Below are 21,625 nucleotides of genomic sequence, written 5' to 3' on the forward strand. Positions count from 1 at the left end.
AAAGGTTGAAACAGAAAATCATTAATTATAACCACTTCTGATTTAAATAAAGGGTTAAGGAAAGAGATAGAACCTATTCTTGGGAAGCTAAATCGATCGCAAAAAAGCTCATTCCAATATCTTTAGCTACTTTTCCTCTATGAAAATCAGTATTGAAACCGGAAATATTAGTAAACTTCAACTACATCTGATTTTGATAGTATGTTACTGGTTGCGATGGTATGTTCCAATGAGATGCTGAATCATTTGCAAAAATCCACTTCTTGTTATCTGTTCCCTTTTCCGTTCTATGGCAAGAAATGTTTAAAGCGAAAATGGTTAATTTGAAGTACTTCTGGCTTGAATAGTATCTTAGTGGAAGAGATGAAACCTATTCTTGGGACACTGAATTGATTCCAAGAAACCGATGCTCGACATCTTTTACCATTTCTACTGTATGGGAATCAGTATTGGAAGAATAAATAGTAGTAAATTTTAATTACTTCCGTTACCGTACTCGTAGAGTGTTGGGATTGTGATGATATGTTCTCTTGAGGCCCTGAATCGATTGCAGAAAAGTTTTCCAACCTGTCCAGATCAGCGACTTCTTCTCCCCTTTTGCAATATCAAACAGGTAGGGTGAAGGGAAGTTTATTTGGATTGCCTATGACTTTATCTGAATGGAATCATAGATAGATTGTGTAGTTATGTGCAGTTAGTATTGAAAGCGTCTACACCGAGTTCGTTAAACTTGAGAATTGAAATTATGCAGTAAATCTTAATTCTTACAATAAAGACTCAATGAATTAATTGCACTGAAATGTCCATTTCCTAACTGATGTTGTAACCAAATGTTGCTTGATCCAGTCAATTTCTCACTTTTCTGAAACTTCTAAACCAATCACTACATTTGTTTCTCATTTTCAGTGGAAACAGGAAGGCATGGTAATAAGAATATTGTTAAACTAATGCTATGTAATGACCAGATGCGTCCTTTATGAACTTGTTAAGATAGATTTAAGTAATCATAAAAATATCTTTAAGCTTTACATCCCATGGTTATGCTGGCTAGGCCAAAAGAGAAAATAAAGTTCAGAAATAAATGAAACCTTGATGCACAAAAGACTACGTAGTGCCTACATTTTTCTAGTGAATATTAGAAATCAAGGGAGACCTAAATTCGGAGGCATACGGTAGATCTGTATTATGTAGACATTGAACTTTGCGAAAATTCTGTATGCCAACTTTCCTCGAAAATGCTCACTAAGGTTAGAGGTTCTTTACTTTGATGCAAAGAGTATGAGAAAAGTTCCCCACGCTGTCAAGATCAGCGACTTGTTTTCCACTTCTGAAATAACAAAGAGATAGGTAGAAGGGGAGTTCGTTTTGATTACTTATAAGCTTATCTAAAATGAATCATACATAGATTGTCTAGGGCAGCGTTTCCCAACCGCGAATGGACCGCTGGTGTGCCGCGAGGAAATGGAAACAAACTTATTAATTCTTTAGCAACCAAATTGCAAGACATAGGAAAAAAATATATTTTTGTATTTCACATTACTATGAATTTCTATCATGGAAAAAATTACTGTAATTGTAATATATATTATTCTACATCTATTACTGTGTAGCACACAGTATTTCGGCTCGTACACATTTTCATGGTTAGCTGTTATGTTACGCTTCAATTGAGAGATACTAATACCGAGAAATGGAAGCAAGCGTCAAGTGAACGTTCGTAGAACATTAATTCGCACGTGAATGACAGAAGTATACTTTGTTCAACAGCTGTTTTTTGACTTCAACGCATCGCAAGCTGTGTGATTGCAATAATATGCACCGGTTTTGGTTAAAACAGTAAAGTTAAAATTACAAGAAATTTGTTTGTTCGTTCGTTATTTAGTGATCTTCGTTCTTAGTGAAAGGTTGGATACAGTTTTCGAAAAAGAAAGCGTATTTTTAAAAATCTGAGTCCTATATTTCATTGCAATTGTTTTCTATTTTAAAATTAGAATAAAAAATAAGCATAATGAATTAGCATATGGGAAAACCAGTGATCGAGTTTTCATCTCTGTGAGAAAATGATCAGTAATCACAGGAAAAAAATTAGCATGGTATTTTATATTAGCAAATAATAATAATAATAATAATAATAATAATAATAATAATAATAATAATAATAATAATAATAATAATAATAATAATAATAATAATAATAATGAGTGTGCCGCGAGAATTCCAGTTACACCCGTAGTGTGCCGCAAATTGAAACAGGTTGGGAAACGCTGGTCTAGGGTGTAATTAGTTTTGAAAACGTCCAGGTCAACTTGGCTGAATCTGTAACGACATCACCGAAGTGAGACACAGTAAATTAATTTCACGCAAACATTCATTTCCTAAGCGATCTTGTAATCAAACGTTGTTTGTTCCAGTCAATTTCTCATTTTTCGGAAACTTGTAAACCAATGACTACATTTATTTTTCATTTTCAATGGAAACAAGAGGGCATAGCAAAAAGAATATTGCTATGTAGCGACCAGATATGTCATTTATGAATTTAACATAGCTTGAAGTGACCTTAGAAAGACAGAAGGGCAGAACAGATCTTACTCCTGAAGACCCATGTATCAGCTACTGATCTTGACTCCAAAAGCAAGGAGAGGTCTTACATCTGGAAATCTCATTACGGCGTTTGATTTCCACATGCTATATATAACGTCAAGGCACATAAGATACACTTTTTCACCCATTTTATGCCTAGTTTTCACTAATATAGTAGTAGTACAAGTATGTAATTAGGTTGGTGTGTAGTTTCGATCTAATATGTGAAAATGCAGCAATTGAATATGTAAAAGATAGTGGCAAGATATTGACATAATTAAAATTATGGCAAGAGAGTGTGTGATCACCATATGTACACACGTGTATTCCAGAGAACCAGGTGTGATTTCGATCTTCCTTACTGGCTATTGTTTACTGGTTCCTCTCCTTAGAAGAAGTATTTAGAAAAACAAAGGATATAGATTTATAAAAACAATATTGGGTGATAGAGCATCTGCTAGTTAATACCCTTTTAATTTTTCATCCGTGCAGAGTCTATTTGTATTTATAGAAGTAGTTTACTGATATGTGCTAGAAATCAACCCTCTTTCTTGATGCTTGGTAGAATGATGGAAAATCAACATAACGGAAACTAACGCCCCAGAGATATACGTATAACAATTAGTTATAATACTCTTTACAAAATTATTTAGATTCAGATTTTAGAAGGATGAACTAACACTTTCCTCCGATCAGTAATGACAGAAATTTCACAGATTAGGATAATATGGCCATTCTCATGCTTTTTAAGTAAAATATTTGGGGACCTTTTGTCACATTGATTTATTTCCTTAAGATATCAGATAGGAAATTGGTAATAGTATAGTATTTATCACCTATTGATCCACAGTTAATAGCAAATTGACTAAATGTCAATCATTTAAAACACAATTCCCCGAACAAATAATTCTCTGGGTATTTACGTAACTCGTTACAGAGAAGCCCATCCATCTTATCAGCAGTGAAATTCATTTCTAAAAATATGTTTAAAAGATCTAAATATTCACTTACTTCTCGTAGGTGCAGTGTCTAGCAGTGGAACCTTGGGCATCACAGTTTTAAGATTCCTGTGTCTCTCAGGGGCAGCCTGGAAAAAGTTAGAAATTACATGGTCTTACACTCTTGTAAAATATTTAAATATTTTTACTGAATAGTTTCGTAAAAGAATATAAGAGTATAATTCTTAGTATTATGACATTGTTATTATTCTATTTCATTATAACCTTTGTGTAATCTAAAATCATGTACTGGCCTGCTAAACTTAGGAACGAGATAGATAAAGTAAGACGAAATATTGCGTAGCCGGTGGAAATAAATTAAAGCTGAATAGCATGTTTCCATAAGTCTCTCACATGTGCACAAAGAAAAAGGTGTTGCATAGCCTGAAATAAAGGAGTTTATAGAGCCAAATAAGACTGCTACTCGCTTATACAACACTTGAATAAAAGGGACGAAACAGTGTCTGTGTCAGTCAGAGAGTTATTAAGATGCTTGTGTAGGTGTTAAACAATATGGCCCAGAGACAACACATGGGTGACATCACACTGGCAAGAGAGTTATCAGGAAACTAAAAAAGGACGAAGTGTGACGAGTGTGGCCCTGAAGTTCGATATTGCCACAGCTTTGTTTCATTTATATGGGGAGCAATCCGAACCATAGGCAATGCGTGCGAAGGAGAAATGGTGTTTGAGCACGGTAGCTATACTGCAAGAGATCATTACTACATTGTGAAAAAGCAAGAAGAGACTGACGTCAAATTGAGTGCAATTCCAAACACACCAAACAAGACTACTAGCCGCTCAATCTCAAGCTCACCAGTGGCAGATCGACTGCATGTGGGCGATCTCTTTTGCTGATGACAATTACTCTGTATTTTTTTGACATGCGCACATTGGCAGGATCACTTGCAATGGTGTAAAAAACCGAGATGGTCATTACTTTACGGGAAAGAAGGAGTTAGCGTTCTCTTCTCTATTGAGAGTAGATCAGTCTGCTTAGTGATTGTGGATCTACATTCATCTAACAAGAGGTGGGAACACGCGATAAACCCAGGTACACTGTAAAACAAGATCATATTTGTGGTTGGGTGGTCTTCTGTGGGAAGGCATAATGCTTCCTGGCTTACCGACTTCCCAATTTTTGAACGTGGTACTTTAACCGGTGTTGTTATACTGTGCTTCTTTTGTATCTCTGTTTCTCTTGAAATACAGTCAGCCCGACTTCATTTTTATGGATGATAATCCGTGACTACATTAAACAGTGGAGCTCTTACAACCAGATAATACTTGGTGAATGGACTGACCTATAGGTTTCCCCGACTGAAACATCATCGAACACATATGGAATGCTATTCAGATACGTCTCACAGTACGTCCAGATACACCAAGAACTATGCATTAGCTATCACTAGCATTGGTGTAGTAATGAAACTGCACACCATAACTATTGATTGTCAACTATCTGGAGCATGGGAGCATGCGAGAACATTGCAAAGTATATATCACTGTCCTTGGTGATCACACATAACTTTAAGACCAGCCTATTCCTTCTGTAGTATCAAGAGCATCATGAGTCGTAGTGCTTTCAGTCTTAGTTATTGCCCCTGTATGAAAGTGCATTTTTGTTATTCTAATCACATGTTTTTTTTCTGTCGTTTACTCTATCGTATTGTAACAATACTTTCTATGTATTGTTAAAGTGTTACCAATCTACAAGGGCTTGATAAAAAGTCATCTCAACCTTGTAATTTGTAGATGACTTTATGCACAGAATAACTTCTGTTACATTCCTTTAACGTAATCGTCTCCAACTTCTATCACCTTTTGCCACACGTATGGAAGGCGTCGTACACAGTCAGAGCGTCAAACTTTGTCAATGGCCCGCAGAGACCACCATATGATATGGATTATGGTTTCTTATGTGTTGTAGTACTTCCATAGAAATGGGCCCTTCATTTTGACGAAAATGTCGTCATGATGTTCCTGATAATTTCGCTGTGCTCAACACTAACGGGTTATCTTTGTATCACGAACTAAAATTTCCATATATTTGGGTAATTTGGAAACGAAATAAGCATCAAGTAATACAAGTAACGTATGCTATTAATTCCTGCAAGAGATCCGAGTTCGATTCATGGCAAGAGCTCATATGCTTCGAACCCTACGTTTAGCTGTATATCCATGTTTAGTATAGCCTCGCTGCTTGAAGTGATGCTAAACTCAATTGAAATCAAAAAGCGTGATAATATTTTCTAAGTTAAAGGATTATGCTGCACTGAGTACAACAGGATGAACTGTAAAAGTAAGAGAAACAAAGTGAAATATTTAATTTCACCGGGTATAATGAAATTACCACATTAAAATACGATGTCTGAAAATTTGATTTAACTAAGAAACTTCTAAATAACAGCATTAAAGTGTCTAAGGGGTAATACTTAGTTCATACTATTTGATTGTTATAAATTGTAATTAGACCTCTTTGACCCTTTGAGAACTGAGTGAATCCTGCTTTAAATTTAAATTAAAATAAACTCAATCAACTAAAGCATGCAGAGAAGAGCTAACACTTAAACATGAAAATCGTTAAAATTGTACTTTAAACAAGATACTGGATGATTTTCATTTATACATTCCTTCGCATTAGAAAACGCAAAGTATGTGTAATATTAAATTCGAACATCCACGGAAGCATAATGGTTCAGTGGTTCAACCCTCCGTAGTTTGATCCCTGACTATGTTAATTTGTGGTGTACACCGTTATGTCCGTGGGCTTTATTTTGGTTCTTCCCAATTCCTCAACGTACTGACTCCATTAATAATTTCAAAATCGTTCAATTTCGTTAATCATCCATTTTCTTTATCTTTCTGGAAGCAACCGTAAGTCGAAAAACCATACATTTCATTTTATACCGTTCTTTCCTTAAAATAATTGTACCACATTTGAAACAAAGATCTAATAAACGTTAATATTAAGTTAAACATATGATTGGATGATTAAAGAACATGATGTTGTTTAGAAAATTATACGAGTTCGCACTTCTGCACGAAAGATAAGGTGGAGTTTGGTTCCCAGATAATACAGGTTTCTTCAGAATTTCAAAATAACTTCATTTTTTAAAAGATTCAAAAGCAGTCCACCTTCTAGAACACAAATGAGTCTCGTTTTGAGAATATAAATAAATGAACGGTTAAGTAAGTACGTATCTCATTCACTAAATTCATTTCCGTAAAAGGAAACACTTTACCTACAAACACTGTATTAGTAAGATTTTTTCAAATCCAGTCGCAAAATACAACTTCTTAGTATGCCCTGTTTCTTATTAGGATCACAAGTGATACATAACCTGAAACGAGATTATGATTCTCATGATTGGAAACGTTAAGTAACTGGAGTATTGAAGTCTTTAATCTGTGAATCAAAATAAATAACAAGCCAAAAGATTATAACACTATTTACAGACACTATTATTCAGAAAATTTAAAGTGAAATTGATTACTAGACACAGCAATGAATATGTGAGATTATACGGACAACGTGCGACTAAATTAAAAGGGAAAAGAATACAAACGAAAAATGAAATAAGATATATGCGAAACATCGTCCTAACTATATAAGTAGCCATTACTATGAAGGACTATATAAAGCATTAAAGTTAACGTATAAGTCATTCTCCTTTCTATTGCGAGTACATTTTAAGTATATAAGAAGACAATGAACACACTTTTATAGCGTACATATAAAGTGCTAGGGAAGTCAATAACAACACATATCTACTTATTACTCAAATGATTATATTAAACAAATATGCTGCTGTTCTCATTTGCGGGATATACTGTTTGTAAAAATTGTAATATCAAGGAGAAATTACTGAAATGCATTTACACTCACATAATTTATAAGATAGTACATGGTGTACGAACGCTTGCAATCTTGTCTTCAATGGGTGCATCGTTGAATGACTACGCTTGAAAGCTCAGCATAGTCAGTTTACAAGGAGGTGACGCGAAATTAGTGCTTGAACACAACATGCTGAAGTAAGTGACAGAAGAGAATTATATGCAACAACAACAAGCAAGATGGATCGTACACCGCCGTTTTGCAGTGTTTGCGCGAAAACTTTAATAGCGCCTTTCTCCACGTGGGAGTGGCAACTATATATTCTTTCTTCAGACAACTCAAGTACCAAATTTCAACAGAACGTTATAAGATCACAAGAATCCTAGAATACCTATTAATTGTACTTCCTATTGTGTCCGGAAGAAGGTACATAGCTATCAGGGCGAGTTTCAATGGCACATGAAGTAGGCAGGATCGGTATTTAGTAGGCCTCCTTTTAGAAACCAGGGTATCCCGGACTTGGGTTGCACTCTGCCAAGCTGTGGTCATACCGTGGAATCGGTGCCTTGGTGTTTCAGCACCAAGGAAGTTGTGAGATTGCCTTAATTCACCGCTACAACACATGCAGATGCTGGCGGAATCCCATTGACTACAGAAATCGCCTCCACCAGTAGGTAGATCTAGGAGGTTTTGATTCGCCTCTCGCAAAATTGGTCGGAGCCCATTACGCTATAAAGTTAAATTCAAATGATAAATGTCTGAGAGTAGTATATTAAAGGAGCAAAAACCTTAAGACTTAGGATCTACCTTTTGGTTTAAAAGTATAAAGTTTCGACCTTTGAGACGGGAGATTGCCTCTCCATAATACAGACAAATCTGAAATATATATCCTTGAATGTGAATGCCTTGCTCGAGGAAGACGGGTATACCTGATTCCAAAGCCTTCCTGTCATTTGACAATTCAAGTACTGATCATGTGGTTGGTTGGAATTAGTTGCATCTTATTCGTCGGTTTCCTTCTTAAGCTTATTTCGACGTTTTGTGCATTCACACACAAGCTGCATGGTAGGCGATTTCTCAAGAGCATATCGAACGCCTATTTCATTGAATTTGAAGATGTAGAATGCATATATGTTCTGATTGCACTAAGTAGAGAACGCGTTCCATACTGTTTTATAAAGACTAGATTTGTGGTACATTTTTGAAATTATAAGTCTTCTATGTACGGATGTAACACTATATCTGCGGCGATAAAAATTCCATTCTTTTTTCAATTTTCACTAATAGCAGTGTATGAAAGGGTCAAATCTGGATAAGCAATAGATAAGCAATAGATTAACTATGGACTTGAATCACATAGATGTTAACAGATCAACAACTAGCCTGCTAGTTTGTAATATATTATTCAATTATTTACAGAACATGAAAATATTTACCTGTGCTGCCACCAGGAGCAGAGCAAAAACAGCGAAAACTTTCATCGTGAATCTTAAGAAATGGAGGCAGATTTACTTGTTTACTTGCTTTTTATACTTTATTGTGTCATTGAAAAATGTAATTTCAAGATACCGTATTGGTTGTCGCTAATACTTTGGATTTTCCATATCAGAATGTCTAATAGTGAACGCTATCACCAACGTCCTAGAAGAAAAAGATTACATTTAAATGCGATTGTTGGTTATTGTTTATTATCTAATAATAGATTTAATATGTTCCTCGTATTATCTATTGAGTGTGTTTGCTATCCTTGTTATTGAGCAGAATCGTTCTGCTTATTTTTTTAAAGTTTATTAAAAGTTATTTTTATTAGTTAAATATCATTATCAATTGGAAGAGATAATTGTGTAAAAACAATTATATTGTTGTGTTAAAAGGTACGAAACGACTTCATGAGATCCACAAGATTACATAAATATTAATTGGTTAAACTATGAAAACTGTTCTGGAATATACATTTACGAGAATACTTTGTAAAAAAATGTAGAATCTCACAACTATGTAGTATTACCACCTTTGGTGCAAGTAAACCAGCTTCTATACTGGGCTGGATGAATGGACTGAGATTGGAAACCATTGATAAAGTTCTACGTTAATGTATGATACATTGCAGCTTCACTGCTAAAAACGAAAAGATTGTCTCAAAATACAAAAATGATTAAAAGCGATATAAGATGTAAACTATTTCCTTGATGCAGTGTTACAGAAAGAACATGGGAGAGTAAATCTTGTTTGATTTTCACGATCTGAAAATTGGGTTTGAAATATTTGCCTTATATCCTTGATGTGTTTAAAGAAGTTTGGCTACAAACATCGCGGTCGAAACCTCACAGCAAGAATCTGGCAGGTCCTAATCCTGTTTATTCCAAAGTATTATTTATAGGACTGTACCGCGGTTACTTTGGCAGACATCTGCTAGCAGAAATTTGAAAAAACCAGGGTTGCCAGAATACAAAACAAATATTTAAATACAGTTACGGTGGAAGACCGCGGTTACTTTGGCAAACATCTGCTAGCAGAAATTTGAAAAAAAAAAAAAAACCAGGGTTGCCAGAATACAAAACAAATATTTTAATACAGTTACGTTGGAAGAAACAGGCCAATTGGAAACATAAATTTATAACTAATAAAACTATGATGAGAATGACAGAAGGGGTTTCATCGTCACGGAATGGTTTAAAATATATGAAGGTAAAATTAATTACCATAAGAAGGAAAATTGGGTATACAGTTTACAATATAATGTAGCGCAACATAAAAATTATATTTTAGAAAACTAGACAAAACCATTTCAAATAGTAAAAGAACTACGAGAATTGAAAAGGGTGCACCCATCGTAACGGCCCGGTAAAATGAAGTAACACATTAAATTAATAATCACGAGAGAGAAAATTGTTTCTGCAATTAACAATATAAGGTAGCGCAACCAAATAATTAACTTTTAGTAAACTAGACACGACTATCTATAAATAGTAAAAGAACGACGAGAATTGGGGAGGGTGCACTCATCGTAACGGCCCGGTCAAAAATATAAAAAGCTTAAATTAATAATCATGAGGCAGAAAACTGGGTCCGAATCTAACAATATAATCAAGCGCAATCAAATAATTAACTTTTAGTAAACTAGACACAACTATCTATAAATAGTAAAAGAACGACGAGAATTGGGGAGGGTGCACTCATCGTAACGGCCTGGTCAAAAATATAAAAAGCTTAAATTAATAATGATGAGGCAGAAAACTGGATCCGAAACTAACAATATAATAGAGCGCAACCAAATAATTAACTTTTAGTAAACTAGACACAACTATCTATAAATAGTAAAACAACGACGAGAATTGGAGAGGGTGTACTCATCGTAACGGAACGGTCAAAAATCTAAAGATCTTAAATTAATAATCATGAGGCAGAAAACTGGATCTGAAACTAACAATATAAGGAAGCGCAACCAAATAATTAACTTTTAGTAAACTAGACACGATTATCTATAAATGGTAAAAGAACGACGAGAATTGGAGAGGGTGCACTCATCGTAAAGGCCCGTTCAAAAATATAAAAAGCTTAAATTAATAATCATGAAGCAGAAAACTATGTCCTAATCTAACAATATAAGGTAGCGCAACCAAATAGTTAATTTTTTGTAAACTAGACACGACTATCTATAAACAGTAAAAGAACGACGAGAATTGCAGAGGGTGCACTCATCGTAACGGCCCGGTTAAAAGTATAAAAAGATTAAATTAATAATCATGAGGCAGAAAACTGGGTCCGAAACTAACAATATAATAAAGCGCAATCAAATAATTAACTTTTAGAAAACTAGACACAACTATCTATAAATAGTAAAAGAACGACGAGAATTGGGGAGGGTGCACTCATCGTAACGGCCCGGTCAAAAATATTAAAAGCTTAAATTAATAATCATGAGGCAGAAAACTGGGTCCGAAACAAACCATATAATAAAGCGCAACCAAATAATTAACTTTTCGAAAACTAGACACGACTATCTATAAATAGTAAAGGAACGACGAGAATTGGGGAGGGTGCACTCATCGTAACGGCCCGGTCAAAAATATAAAAAGCTTAAATTAATAATCATGAGGCAGAAAACTGGATCCGAAACTAACAATATAATAGAGCGCAACCAAATAATTAACTTTTTGTAAACTAGACACAACTACCTATAAATAGTAAAAGAACGACGAGAATTGGGGAGGGTGCACTCATCGTAACGGCCCGGTCAAAAATAAAAAAAAGCTTAAATTAATAATCATGAGGCAGAAAACTGGGTCCGAATCTAACAATATAAGGAAGCGCCACCAAATAATTAACTTTTAGTAAACTAGACACGATTATCTATAAATGGTAAAAGAACGACGAGAATTGGAGAGGGTGCACTCATCGTAAAGGCCCGTTCAAAAATATAAAAAGCTTAAATTAATAATCATGAGGAAGAAAACTGGGTCCGAAACTAACAATATAAGGTAGCGCAACCAAATAGATAATTTTTTGTAAACTAGACACGACTATCTATAAATAGTAAAAGAACGACGAGAATTGGAGAGGGTGCACTCATCGTAACGGCCCGCTAAAAAATATAAAAAGCTTAAATTAATAAAAATGAGGCAGAAAACTGGGTCCGAATCTAACAATATAATCAAACGCAACCAAATAATTAACTTTTAGTAAACTAGACACAACTATCTATAAATAGTAAAACAACGACGAGAATTGCAGAGGGTGCACTCATCGTAACGGCCCGGTTAAAAGTATAAAAAGATTAAATTAATAATGATGAGGCAGAAAACTGGGTCCGAAACTAACAATATAATAAAGCGCAATCAAATAATTAACTTTTAGTAAACTAGACACAACTATCTATAAATAGTGAAAGAACGACGAGAATTGGGGAGGGTGCACTCATCGTAACGGCCCGGTCAAAAATATAAAAAGCTTAAATTAATAATCATGAGGCAGAAAACTGAATCCGAAACTAACAATATAATAGAGCGCAACCAAATAATTAACTTTTTGTAAACTAGACACAACTATCTATAAATAGTAAAAGAATGACGAGAATTGGGGAAGGTGCACTCATCGTAACGGCCCGGTTAAAAGTATAAAAAGCTTAAATTAATATTCATGAGGCAGAAAACTGGGTCCGGAACTAACAATATAATAGAGCGCAACCAAATAATTAACTTTTAGTAAACTAGACACAACTATCTATAAATATTAAAAGAACGACGAGAATTGGAGAGGGTGCACTCATCGTAACGGAACGGTCAAAAATCTAAAGATCTTAAATTAATAATCATGAGGCAGAAAACTGGGTCCGAATCTAACAATATAAGGAAGAGCAACCAAATAATTAACTTTTAGCAAACTAGACACGATTATCTATAAATGGTAAAAGAACGACGAGAATTGGAGAGGGTGCACTCATCCTAAAGGCCCGTTCAAAGATATAAAAAACTTAAATTAATAATCGTGAGGCAGAAAACTATGTCCTAAACTAACAATATAAGGTAGCGCAACCAAATAGTTAATTTTTTGTAAACTAGAAACGACTATCTACAAATAGTAAAAGAACGACGAGAATTGGAGAGGGTGCACTCATCGTAACGGCCCGCTAAAAAATCTAAAGATCTTAAATTAATAATCATGAGGCAGAAAACTGGGTCCGAATCTAACAATATAATAGAGCGCAACCAAATAATTAATTTTTGTAAACTAGACACAACTATCTATAAATAGTAAAAGAACGACGAGAATTGGGGAGGGTGCACTCATCCTAACGGCCTGGTCAAAAATATAAAAAGCTTAAATTAATAATCATGAGGCAGAAAACTGGATCCGAAACTAACAATATAATAGAGCGCAACCAAATAATTAACTTTTAGTAAACTAGACACAACTATCTATAAATAGTAAAACAACGACGAGAATTGGAGAGGGTGCACTCATCGTAACAGCCCGCTAAAAAATCTAAAGATCTTAAATTAATAATCATGAGGCAGAAAACTGGGTCCGAAACTAACAATATAAGGAAGGGCAACCAAATAATTAACTTTTAGTAAACTAGACACGATTATCTATAAATGGTAAAAGAACGACCAGAATTGGAGAGGGTGCACTCATCGTAAAGGCCCGTTCAAAAATATAAAAAGCTTAAATTAATAATCATGAAGCAGAAAACTATGTCCTAATCTAACAATATAATCAATCGCAACCAAATAATTAACTTTTAGTAAACTAGAAACAACTTTCTATAAATAGTAAAAGAACGACGAGAATTGGAGAGGGTGCACTCATCGTAACGGCTCGGTTAAAAGTATAAAAAGATTAAATTAATAATCATGAGGCAGAAAACTTGGTCCGAAACTAACAATCTAAAAGAGCGCAATCAAATAATTAACTTTTAGTAAAGTAGACAAAACTATCTATAAATAGTAAAACAACGACGAGAATTAGAGAGGGTGCACTCATCGTAACGGAACGGTCAAAAATCTAAAGATCTTAAATTAATAATCATGAGGCAGAAAACTGGGTCCGAATCTAACAATATAAGGAAGCGCAACCAAATAATTAACTTTTTGTAAACTAGACACGATTATCTATAAACGGTAAAAGAAAGACGAGAATTGGAGAGGGTGCACTCATCGTGAAGGCCCGTTCAAAGATCTAAAAAGCTTAAATTAATTATCATGAGGCAGAAAATTATGTCCTAAACTAACAATATAAAATAGCGCAACCAAATAGTTAATTTTTTGTAAACTAGACACAACTATCTATAAATAGTAAAAGAACGACGAGAATTGGAGAGGGTGCACTCATCGTAACGGCCCGCTAAAAAATCTAAAGATCTTAAAATAATAATCATGAGGCAGAAAACTGGGTCCGAATCTAACAATATAATCAAGCGCAACCAAATAATTAACTTTTAGTAAACTAGACACAACTATCTATAAATAGTAGAACAACGACGAGAATTGGAGATTGTGCACTCATCGTAACGGCCCGGTTAAAAGTATAAAAAGCTTAAATTAATAATCATGAGGCAGGAAACTGGGTCCGAATCTAACAATATAATCAAGCGCAACCAACTAATTAACTTTTAGTAAACTAGACACGATTATCTATAAATGGTACAAGAACGACGAGAATTGGAGAGGGTGCACTCATCGTAAAGGCCCGTTCAAAAATATAAAAAGCTTAAATTAATAATCGTGAGGCAGAAAACCATGTCCTTAACGAACAATATAAGGTAGCGCAACCAAATAGTTAACTTTTAGTAAACTAGACACAACTATCTATAAATAGTAAAACAACGACGAGAATTAGAGAGGGTGCACTCATCGTAACGGCCCGTTAAAAGTATAAAAAGATTAAATTAAAAATCATGAGGCAAAAAACTGGGTCCGAATCTAACAATATAATCAAGCGAGACCAAATAATTAAGTTTTTGTAAACTAGACACGACTATCTATCAATAGTAAAAACTCGACGAGAATTGGAGAGAGTGCACTTATCGTAACGGCCCGCTAAAAAATCTAAACATCTTAAATTAATAATCATGAGGCAGAAAACTGAGTCCGAATCTAAGAATATAATCAAGCGCAACCAAATAATTATTTTTAGTAAACTAGACAGGACTATCTATAAATAGTAAAAGAACGACGAGAATTGGAGAGGGTGCACTCATCGTAACGTCCCGCTATAAAATATAAAAAGCTTAAATTAATAATCATGAGGCAGAAAACTGGGTCCGAAACTAACAATATAATCAAGCGCAACCAAATAATTAACTTTTAGTAAACTAGACACAACTATCTATAAATAGTAAAACATCGACGAGAATTGTAGACGGTGCACTCATCGTAACGGCCCGGTTAAAAGTATAAAAAGATTAAATTAATAATCATGAGGCAGAAAACTGAGTCCGAAACTAACAATATAATAGAGCGCATTAGTAATCGCCCCACTTGAGGCAAATTTTACCGCCCCTGGAGCGTGGCGCCCGCCGCCGCCGCCAAATTTTGCGCCCCGGGCGCCCGGCGCCCATTTTTGGGTTACATGTCCCGGGGTCAATGACCTAGGGGGGCGCCCACCGCCGCCAAAATTTTGCGCTGCGGGCGCCCAGCGCCCATTTTTTGGGTTACGTGGCCCAGGGTCAATGACCTAAGGGGCGCCCATCGCCGTTAAAATTTTGCGCCCCCAGGCGCCCGGCGCCCATTTTTCGGGTTACGTGGCCTGGGGTCAATGACCTAGGGGTACATAGAACCACCCCCTTTTAGATCTTGGCAGGTACCTTGGCCCACCCCCTAAATTTTGGCAGGGGTACCTAGGACCACCCCCCTTAAATTTTGGAAATTGCCAAATCTAAAAATTGGGTGTGGTAGTCTAGGACCATAGTATGTACCTCTATCAGTATTGGGTGTCTATGTCGTTCCCTTTCATGGGTAAAAAATTGCCAAAAAAGTCAAATTTCGGGGGTTTTTTGACCTAATTTATCCCCTTTGATGAGGTATTATTACCCTATATGGTTATATGGGCGTATACAGGGATTCATTACCTTTTATAAGACATGGGTATATTGGTGCACCCCTTTAAATTTTTGGGAGGTGTACCTTGGCCCACCCCTTTAATTTTGGAAATTGCCCAATTTAAACATTTTGGTACAATAGTATAGAACCCTAGTATGTATTACTATAAATTTGGGTGGTCCACTTCGTTCCCTTTTAGGGGTACAAAATTGCCAAAATATAAACGTAAGCATTACGTTGTACCACGTGTTTGGTTTTTGACCTAATTTATCCCCTTGGATGAGGTCCTATTACCTTATATAGTTATATGGGTGTATACAGGTGTTTATTTCCTATTGTAAGACATAGGTACATTTGTGCACCCCTTTAAAAAATTTGGCAGGGGTGCCTTGGCCCACCCCATCAATTTTTGGAAATTGCCCAATTTAAACATTTTGGTATAATAGTATAGAACCCTAGTATGTATTACTATAAATTTGGGTGGTCCACTTCGTTCCCTTTTAGGGGTACAAAATTGCCAAAAATTCAAATTTCGGGGTTTTTTGGCTCATTTTATTCCCTTGGATGAGGTCCTATTACCTTATATAGTTATATGGGTGTATACAGGTGTTTATTTCCTATTGTAAGACATAGGTACATTTGTGCACCACGGCAGGAGTGCCTTGGCCCACCCCTTAAATTTTGGAAATTGCCCAATTTAAACATTTGGTATAATAGTATAGAACCCTAATATAGATCACTATAAATTTCGGTGGTCTATCTCGTTCCCTTTTAGGGGTACAAAATTGCCAAAATATAAACGTAAGCAATACGTTGTACCACGTGTTTGGTTTTTGACCTAATTCATTTCCTTGGATGAGATCCTATTACCTTATATGGTTATATAGCCATGTATAGGAGTCCATTCCCTATTATGAAACATAAGTACATATGTGCACCCCGGGAATGTTACCTTGGCCCGCCCTTAAGTTTTAGAAATTGCCAAATTTAAACATTTGGTATCATAGTACTGGACCCTAATATATATTACTACAAAATTTGGGTGGTCCACCTCGTTCCCTTTTAGGGGACATTTTGTTCCGCTTTAGGAGTGAACATGGATACCTTGGAATCGTCCCGAGTTTGATTCTTGGAAATGTTGAATTTAACGTCCCCGCGAAAACGGTGAGAGATGATAGGACGAAACATGAACTTACTTGACTGAGGATTGAAGCAGGGACCTCATACAGTAGAGACAAGCGCTGAGCCATCGTATACGTGTGTTGATTACTATGCAATGGTCCCGAGTTTGATTCTAGGTGTTAGTGTTAGAAAAATTTAACGTCCCACTTGAAACGATGATGAGAAATGAGAAAACATCATAAACTTACTTGCTTGCGGATTGAAGCAGAGACCTCACACATCAGAAAAAAAAAACGCTGAGCCACCATGCCAACTTCAGTGCGAGCAGTTTTGCGTATGAAAAAGAACATGAACAGATTATGTTACATTACTACATATTTCTGCTCGTTGTTACGCATAGAAGCTTGTTATTGTGAAATTGCAGAATCTGCTTATACTACATCAGCATTTTTTTTCTCAGCTGACGGACTTTTAATGCTCAACTTTACATTTATGTCAAAGACAGTTTCGTAACATATCGATGAGTGTTACATTTTTTTTTTCAATCAAGTTTAAGGAAAATGAATCACATTTTAGATGTGGTAATTTGAATGTCGTAAGAAACTAACGAGTCAACGGTATGATGTCATGATCAAAATTGCGATACTAGATGTCGTAACGATTGATGTGTAAGGAGAGAAAAAAAAAACATGAATAATGTCACAACCAATCAGATTGCTTCTTACATCCCGTTTCGGCTCATGATACATGATGAAAGCTGTGTTTTCATTGGTTCTCCGTGATGTCATTGATTCATTTTCCTCGTTTCTGATTGGCTGATAGTGTTGTCACTTTATAGTTGAACCTGTTTCAGACCTAAATAAAATTCTTAATTTCATTTTTGAAGTCCTACTTCCACGAAGATCGTGAATGAACGTAGGTGTACCTCTTGTGACAGCGTGACTTTACTCCGTTCCTTGAATTTGAGGTAAGTATCGACCGCGTTTTCTTAACATCAATGGAGTGTTTTTGCATGAGGATAACATTGTTATCATTGTTTTTATTTAGCATGAATTATTTAGCAAATGGAAGAATAACCCTCACTTACTTGACCGGGGATCGAATTAGGAATCCCACACATTAGAAGTAAGCACGAGAAAATTGTTGATTTTGGTTTTAGCGTCCCTTCAGTAGTGGGGGGCTAGGAATACAGCTTAATGTTGAATCTGATCGCATACTGGGTGTTGAACCAGGGCCAGCGTTGCGTAACGCTAACCACTTAGCTCAGTTTCTGAAAGTAAACAAAGAAACTACGCACGATTTTGTTCCCTACAACGTGAGACGTGGACTTGCAGTTTAATGTGGGATCTGATCTCCCGCCGAGAAACGAATTCGAGTATTCCTTGTCTAACCGCTTGAAAAAAGCAAGCGCATGAGATGTTGTTTTCGTTTCATGTTCGTCATACGTTTAAAGTTCAGTGTCAGAGGAAAAAATGCTTACTACAATGATTCTTTCAGCACAGTTAGAAAAACAATTTCATTCATTCTTTTTATCACTACAGAAACTTAGGTCATTTACATGTTGATGTTGGTCCGGGTTTGATTTCCAGTATGACGACAATAAAAATTTTAACAGTAAAACTATTTGAGATATGATCATTCTTTTAGGATTGATCGTGTAGTCATTTGATAATGTAGTGATCTCTGAATTCAATTTTAATTCGTGCTTTTTTTTTCTCTTCTCGTTTTAGATATTTGTTTTCTTTGCCTATTCTTTTTTTTTGCTTACCTTACCTTTTTTCCCTATTTGAATATGGCTACTTCTGGCTTTACTGTCTTGCGAGAAATCAATAGACATTATCGGCGTTTTAATCTCGAAGGACGAATGCTGGAAATTCAAATTAATGCTCCGACCAGTGGCACCGATATTGTGGAGTGGGTTCAGGCCTCCTTTCAACAGATGTTGGATTATTTATTGGAAAACGTCGACGAATCATCGATGGTTGGATTATCGATTTTATCCCACGATGAGAAGAACAAGCCATTTTATTTATCTTTCCGGCATGCAAGTAATTTGACACTGGAGACTTTATGGGCATCCTTTGATCGCATTCTTCAAAGTAACGATAGTTTTCTCATGAACGAACCGTTCATTGTCCATTTTCATCATGTGGATGTGGCCCGTGGATTTGGATTGGTGCGTCGAGGTCTTTTATCAAACGACGAATTATTAAAGTGCAAGAAAGGCATTTTACGTGTAAAAAACACCGACAAGAAATGTTTAGCGTATGCAATTGTGATTGCTATTGGCCTAAAGAAATATAAAGATACAAATCAGAAACTGTACAATCAATATCGCAAACAGCTCAAGTGTGTTGTTATTCCAGCCGTACATGAACTTTTGTCTCGACCCTCAGTGAATTTAGACCATGGGGGATCCGTGGAAGAATTACGACAATTGCAACGCTACTTGATAAATTATAAACTTACCGTATACACCAGCTTTTCCGGAGAAGATATTCTGTATGAAGGGCCTGGTGGCGAAGACAAAATTCCAATCAATTTAATGTGCATCAATTCACATTATGACATCATCATGTCATTAACGTCTGTTTTTTCTACTAAGTACTATTGTGCTGCATGCCATAAAAAATATGATCATCGTATTGCACACGTCAAGAACTGTTCGGCCATGTGTGAGAAATGTTTGCAGAAACCGCCATGTAGTAAGACCAATACGGAGAAGCAGTGCCCAGAGTGCAATCGTGAATTTTATGGTGAAACATGCTATACAAATCATCTGACTCTACCATATCATAAAGGCCAACCAATATGCAAGATGGTGAAACAGTGTGCCAAATGTCTACGCATTTATTCGTTTGTCCATACAGGGGAAAGACAACATGATTGTACAGATTATTTTTGTAATGTGTGCCATAAACACGTTACGTCTACCCATCAATGCTACATGAAGCCTGATACGACTCAATTAAAACCTGGAGTTCCATCAGTGTTACATGCCAAGAAGGCTATGATTGTCTTCTATGATATCGAAGCCACACAGGATACTTTCTTCGATGAAGACACGTTCATTCATAAGCCCAATTTACTGGTGGCCCAACAAGTATGTTACAACTGTGTTCAAGATGAAGATATATATCATCCGTGTGAAGTTTGTGGACAGCGAGAACATATTTTTCAAGATGATCCGATCAATGCCTTTCTTGCGTATTTACGTCAACCACGACCCAACATCAAACTTATTGTATCTTTGGCACATAACTGTAAGGGATATGATGGTCATTTTATTCTTAAATCTTTAGTGGAAGAACATGAATTGAAACCTACTTTGATCTTGAACGGAGCAAAAATTTTAAGCATGAAAGTGAATCACTTATCGTTTATTGACTCTTTAAATTTCATGCCAATGGCTTTAAGTAAATTATCCAAGGCATTTCATTTACCAGCGACCAAAGGATATTTTCCACACTTTTTTAATACTGCTGCAAATCAAACGTATGTAGGAAAATTACCGGACATCCATTATTATGGTGCAGATGAAATGAAAGTGGATGAACGAGAGAACATCATGACATGGTACAGCGAACACCAGAACGATACGTTTATTTTCCAAGAAGAATTGGTAAACTATTGTGTCCAGGACGTCAACGTACTTCGAATGGCTTGTATATCTTTCATGACCACTTTTGAACAAGAAACTCACGTCAATCCTTTCCTGGAGGCTATCACTTTGGCGAGTGCGTGCAATTTAGTATTTCGACGAAATTTCTTAAAACCCAATACTATTAGCATTCTTCCTGCACGAGGATATCGTCACAGAAACAATCAGTCACGGATTGCTTTGCAGTGGCTTGCCTACATGGAAGAAAAAGAGGGTCATTCAATTCAACATGCTGCGAGAGGAAAAGAAGTTTATGTTGCTGGTTTTCATCTGGACGGCTACTACCAAGATCCCGACACTAAAGAGGAACACGTGTATGAATTTGAAGGGTGCAAATTCCATGGATGTCCTCTATGTGTCCCTACAGGCCGTGATCAGCCCATTTATGAAAACTCCGAAGAAACAATGAACTATCGCTACGAGAGAACACAGCGTAAAATGAAATTATTACGATCCATGGGATATAAAGTACATGAAATGTGGGAATGTGAATTTCGTCAAGTGTTAAAATCCAATCCAGCATTGGCCTCTTCTTTAAGCACACATCCTTATATGAATAAGACACCATTAAATCCAAGAGACAGCTTCTATGGTGGCCGTGTTAATGCCATTAAATTGTATCACGTCGCAAATGAAAATGAAGGCGAAGAAATAAAATTTTTGGATATCGTTTCCCTGTATCCTTATGTGAATAAATGTGGACGATATCCAATAGGGCATCCACGAATATATCTACAGGGAGATCCAGAAATGCCCGACATTCAAGATGTCAACGGATTGGTCAAGTTGAAGATTTTGCCTAGCAGAAATGTGTTTCATCCAGTGCTGCCATTTCGCTCAAATAAGAAGTTGTTGTTTCCACTTTGTGCTGCATGAGCCACAG

At 36.0% G+C, this 21,625-nt stretch overlaps 1 protein-coding gene across 2 annotated transcripts in view; it reads right to left on the reverse strand.

Annotated features, from left to right (window-relative positions):
- Positions 1-17,465, reverse strand: part of LOC145684732 (brachyurin-like) — a 50,477-nt gene extending 33,012 nt beyond the window's left edge. Inside the window, exons 1-3 of one of the 2 annotated variants that reach the window (XM_081757109.1) lie at positions 17,330-17,461; positions 8,853-9,057; positions 3,592-3,667 (exon numbers count right to left, since the gene is read on the reverse strand). In XM_081757109.1, the coding sequence (XP_081613235.1) occupies positions 3,592-3,667; positions 8,853-8,897 (121 nt within the window). In that variant the 5' untranslated portion in view covers positions 8,898-9,057; positions 17,330-17,461. Of the gene's footprint in view, positions 1-3,591; positions 3,668-8,852; positions 9,058-17,329 lie in introns of both variants that reach the window. The other variant, XM_081757108.1, reaches the window with a different exon arrangement.
- Between the last annotated feature and the right edge of the window lie 4,160 nt (positions 17,466-21,625).

This window comes from Thermobia domestica, chromosome 5, assembly GCF_964235325.1.
Source record: "Thermobia domestica chromosome 5, izTheDome1.hap1.1, whole genome shotgun sequence".
Taxonomy (NCBI): Eukaryota; Metazoa; Arthropoda; class Insecta; order Zygentoma; family Lepismatidae; genus Thermobia; species Thermobia domestica.